The sequence below is a fragment of the Parus major genome, chromosome 18 (genome assembly GCF_001522545.3).
Source record: "Parus major isolate Abel chromosome 18, Parus_major1.1, whole genome shotgun sequence".
NCBI classification, from domain to species: Eukaryota; Metazoa; Chordata; class Aves; order Passeriformes; family Paridae; genus Parus; species Parus major.
In genome coordinates, this window is record NC_031786.1 from 11,092,008 (window position 1) to 11,096,595 (window position 4,588).

General features: G+C 62.5%; 1 protein-coding gene across 1 annotated transcript in view; it reads left to right on the forward strand.

Annotated features, from left to right (window-relative positions):
• Positions 1–2,086: 2,086 nt before the first annotated feature.
• Positions 2,087–4,588, forward strand: part of PMP22 (peripheral myelin protein 22) — a 16,006-nt gene continuing 13,504 nt past the window's right edge. Inside the window, exons 1-3 of the mRNA XM_015646108.2 lie at positions 2,087–2,193; positions 3,034–3,134; positions 4,376–4,466. Of these exons, the coding sequence (XP_015501594.1) occupies positions 3,057–3,134; positions 4,376–4,466 (169 nt within the window). The 5' untranslated portion in view covers positions 2,087–2,193; positions 3,034–3,056. The remainder of the gene's footprint in view (positions 2,194–3,033; positions 3,135–4,375; positions 4,467–4,588) is intronic.

Here is a 4,588-nt window from a genome sequence, read left to right on the forward strand (position 1 = left end):
CTCACTCCCCCGAGGGCTCTGCTGACCATCCTCACTCCCCCGAGGGCTCTGCTCCTCCCCGGGCAGGCTCCCTGCAGCATCTCCGGCAGACGGAGAGGAGCTTTGCCCTGGCACCAGAGCTCTGTCACAGCACTCGGCAAAAGCTGATGTTCGTCCAAAGCCCTGTTCGATTTGAACAGTGCACCTTTCCAGAAGAAGTGTCCAAGGTTCAGGGGAGTGATGTGCTCTTCTCTCTGGGCTTTTTCCACCGTTTCCAATTCATGTCTCTCAGCCCAAACTGGCTTTGTCACCCACAGACTGCTCTTTTCCCTGGTTTGACTTTCAGGTATTTCTCCCCACGCTTAAGAAGCTGCTTTTGGCACATTTTTTCAGAAGCGGAGGTGGGGCTGTCGCACACTCCCGGAGGAGCTCGGGAGCTGTCTGTGCCCCCCACACCTCCCAATGCCTTCCCCCACCGAGCATCCTGCTCTGTTCCAGGGACCAGGTTGGGTATCTCGGCCAGGACCCGCAGCCGAAATCCCAGACTCTCAAACGCAGATCAGAGAATGGTCTCTACCAGAGCCTGGATCACAGCCCTGGGGACAAGACCGTTTTCTCTCAGCCCCGAGAGCGGGGGCTCCTCCAGGCACCCGACCCTGAGGGGCAGCCTCATTAGCCAGGAAAGACGTTTCAGTCCTCTGGATGGCGCTGACAGGCGTCACAGGGCGCAGAGGGACGGTAGAAGCAGAGGAATTGGCGGGATTTTTTGGAGGGGAAGGGAAATTGCATCCTTTGGAATCTCGTTTCAGCCTCTGCCTCTCTCCCCTTCCCCGGGCGCTCTCGGCTCCGCTCCCACTCGCTGGCTGCTGTCTGTGCCGGGACCCCTTCCGTGAGTGCGGAGCCCGTGCTGCAGGAACACGCCTCTGCTTGCCAGGAGAGAGGAGCCAAGCACGCTTCCCCAGCTCCCCTCTCCCAAGATTTACAGTCCCGGTGGCTGGATGCCGAATTCCTCGTTTGTGCAACAATGCGGGACGAGCCTGGAGCTGGTGCGGGGAGAGGGGAAGTGATGGGGAATTGGTGTTAATGCACAGGAGTGTACAGGTCTCCTGGCAGGATTATTTGGGAGCTGGGGGTGGACTCTGTGTGTGTGGGGTTGTTTGAACAGATTGGCTGTGCTCGAGGAATGAGCGAGGGCGGCAGCGCAGCAACCCCTTCCTTCCTGAGCACCTGAATCAAGAGAATCCCAGGGAGGTTTGGGTTGGAGGGACCTCAGAGCCCCTCTCGTGCCACCCCTGCCATGGCAGGGACACCTTCCACTGTCCCAGGCTTCTCCAAGCCCTGTCCAGCCTGACCTTGGGCACTGCCATGGATTCAGGGGCAGCCACAGCTGTGTCACTCTGTGCCAGCCCTCCCCACCCTCCTCACCCTCCCAGAGAAGAATTTCTCCTCAATATCCCACCTAACCCTGCCCTCTGGCAGTGGGAAGCTATTCCCTGCGTCCCATCACTCCATTCCTTGCCCCAAGTTCCTCTCCAGCTCTCCCGGAGCCCCTTTAAGTATTGCAAGGGCTCTCAGCTCTCCCCAGAGCCTTCTCCAGGCAGAACAGCCCTAACTCTCTGTGGAAAATCGCACCCTCCCTTTAGTGAAAAGTTGCTCAGTTCTACCTAATTTGGCTCTCAAGTGCCAAAAAAGGACGGCTCCAAGTGTTAGAATCCCTTCAGCTCAGCCAGATGCTCGTTCCCCAAATCCTGTGCCAGGACAGCCCTCTCCAGGGCTGCACAGAGCCACTGGGCCGGAGTGAGGGGACCCCCGATGTGGAGAGTTCTGTCCCCTCCGGGCCGGTTCTGCTCAGCACCCCGGGGCACGCTGATGGGACACCCCCACCTATGGGGGCTGCCCGGAGAGCGGGGCACGGCCACCTCTCCCCCGCCTTCCTGGGCAGTGGGGGCTCAGGAGAAAGGGGTGCTCGTCTCTTGTCCCCCCCAAATCTCCTCGCTGTGGGGCGGGAGCGTCTCGGGAGCCGCGTCCCGGGGGCCGGAGCCAAGCCGGGAGCTGCCCCGTTTATAGGAGGGCGGCGGGCGGCGGCTGAGCCCTCCCCTGCCGCAGACGCAAACGGGGCGGCGGCCCCGGTTAAAGGGGAAACTTGACAGCGCCGCCGCCCGCTCCGCTCCGTGCCCGCTCCGCCGCCGGCCGCTCCGCTCCGCTAGCCGCGATGTGAGTACGGAGCGACGGCCCCGCCGGGGAACGGCCGCACCGGGGGGACACGGGCTGCACAGACCCGCCGGAGGCTCGCAGCCGACAGGGAGGGGAGGAGCAGCCCCGCTCTGGGCGCTCCCTAGAGAGGGGTCAGGGCAGCCCCTTCCCCTCTTCACCGGGGGAAGATGGGCTGGAGAGAGCCCCCCTGTTCGGGATAGGGTCCAGGAGAGCCTCTGCCGGGGGAGCCGAGGGGAGGTGGGCTGAGGGCACCCCCGGAGAAGATGGGCCGATGTAGCCCAGGGGGCTGAAAGGGCAGGGGCTGACGCCCCCCGCTCACCCCCCCTGCCCTCTCCCCGGGGGTCGCCAGGGCAGATAAGACAAGGAAAATTCCCCCTGGGGTGGGGCCGACAGCATCGCCCACACTGCTGCCATGGGTGGGTGGACAATTCCCCCTCCCCACACACCTTTCCCTGCGGAGCGGGGCCGGGGCAGCCCCTCGGGTGCGATGCGCCGAGCCCGAGCCCTCCCGCAGGGAGCACATTCCCTTTGGAGGGAGGATCGGACCCCTCTCGGGTAAAGGGGCTGGGGGGGACCAGCCCTTTGAAGGTCTCCGGGGAGGGGACTGGGAGGAGCCCCCTCGGTGGGAGAAGAACAGGCTCGGGGGACCCTGGGGGATATCGGGGTCCAGAGGGCTCGGACCCCTCTCCGTCGGCGGGGACGGCGGGGAGAACCTGGGCGCCGGGCAGTGCCCCAGCAGCATCTCCCGCGCTGGGCGGGGCAGAACGGAGCGTTCCTGCTGCCCCTGGACAGACGGATACAAACACACACACACTCAGCATCATCCCTGTCCCGCTGCAGCTCTGCCCTCCACCACCGCCGAGATGCTGCTCTTGTTGCTGGGGATCATCGTGCTCCACGTCACCGTGCTGGTGCTGCTCTTCGTCTCCACCATCGTTAGTGTGAGTTCGGATTTTCCCTGCTCCGGGTTCCACGAGGCAGGGACATACGGCGTGGCAGGAGCAGGAGGCGTTGTTTTCATTTATGCCCGGTTTTACAGCCTGGTTGTTAGCAGGAAGCCTTTACTGGCCGGTTGCTGGTCTCAGTAACAGTGGGATTTGGGAATTAGGGAGTTTGTGCTGTCGGGGCAAGCTGCTGGGATGGTTGGCTGTGTTTTGTGGTAGGTGTTCAGGGCATCCATGTTGGGACAGAGAAACAAGGGCTATTTCTCTCCTCATCCTCCCCAGGCTTGAACCCTTGATGGTTCACATCAAGGAGCAGCCTCGGAGCACCCAAAATCCCAGCTTTTGGGGCGATGCTACTCTTCCCTTTCATAAGGGAGGTACACCTGCTACTGGGCTTCGGGCACCACAACAGTCTGAGCAAAGCCCCCAAACGGGGCTGGCTGGGCCCTGACTCCTCAGCGCAGCAGTTCTGCTCCCCAGCTCTCCTCCTTTGGGGCTGGGAATAAGGCACAGTCCCTTTTTCCTAACCCACCTTCAAAGGCTGAATCTATGTGAGCAGCGGCAGGAGCGAGGGCTGGATGGAGCACAGAGGCTTCCCAGCACTGTCCCGGGGCTGCAGCCCAGTGAACACGTCAGCTGCTCTGGGAGAGGTTTGAGTTGGCTCTAAGGCAGCTGTTCTGTGGAGCTGGTGACTTCCAAGCTTGCTTCACCAGGGGCTTCTTTCCCGGTCTGTTTCTCTCTCTCTTTTTTTTTTTTTTTTTTTTTTTTTTTTTTTTTTTTTCTTTTTGGTGGTAATAGTCATGGAAAACGTTACAAAAATCTTCTGAGCCGTTAGGAATCACGTGGAAGCATTCAAATATCCCGGCCAGGCAGCGGGCGAGGCCGGCGAGGGGAGGGAAGCGCGGCCCCGCGGGACTCGCTCCGTGTTTAAAGATCATAAAGAGCTTCTGTTCCTCTGCCGTTGGGGCTAAAGCAGTTAAAAGCAAATATCGGGATTTACTTTCCAAACCCCTCTCTAAGGAAAAGCGTGTCCCTGGGAGCGCCTGGCCGGGCAGGCACGTGCGGGGCTGCGGCTGCTCGGTGCCGAAGCCTGGGGGGACACGGCTGGCCCTGGGGGGACACGGCTGGCCCTGGGGGGACACGGCTGGCCCTGGGGGGACACGGCTGGCCCTGGGGGGACACGGCCATGGGAGCCTGCTCCTCCAGGGCCCTGCTCACGGGCTGTGTCTGTCCCGCAGCAATGGCTGGTGAACGGCGGGCACACGGCAGACCTGTGGCAGAACTGCACCTCCGGAACCGTCTTCCACTGCCTGGCATCCTCCTCCAACGGTGAGTGCCCCTCCGGGATCGGGGCTGTGCCCCTCCGGGATCGGGGCTGTGCCCCTCCGGGATCGGGGCTGTGGCCCCCCGGGATCGGGGCTGTGCCCCCCCGGGATCGGGGCTATGCCCCC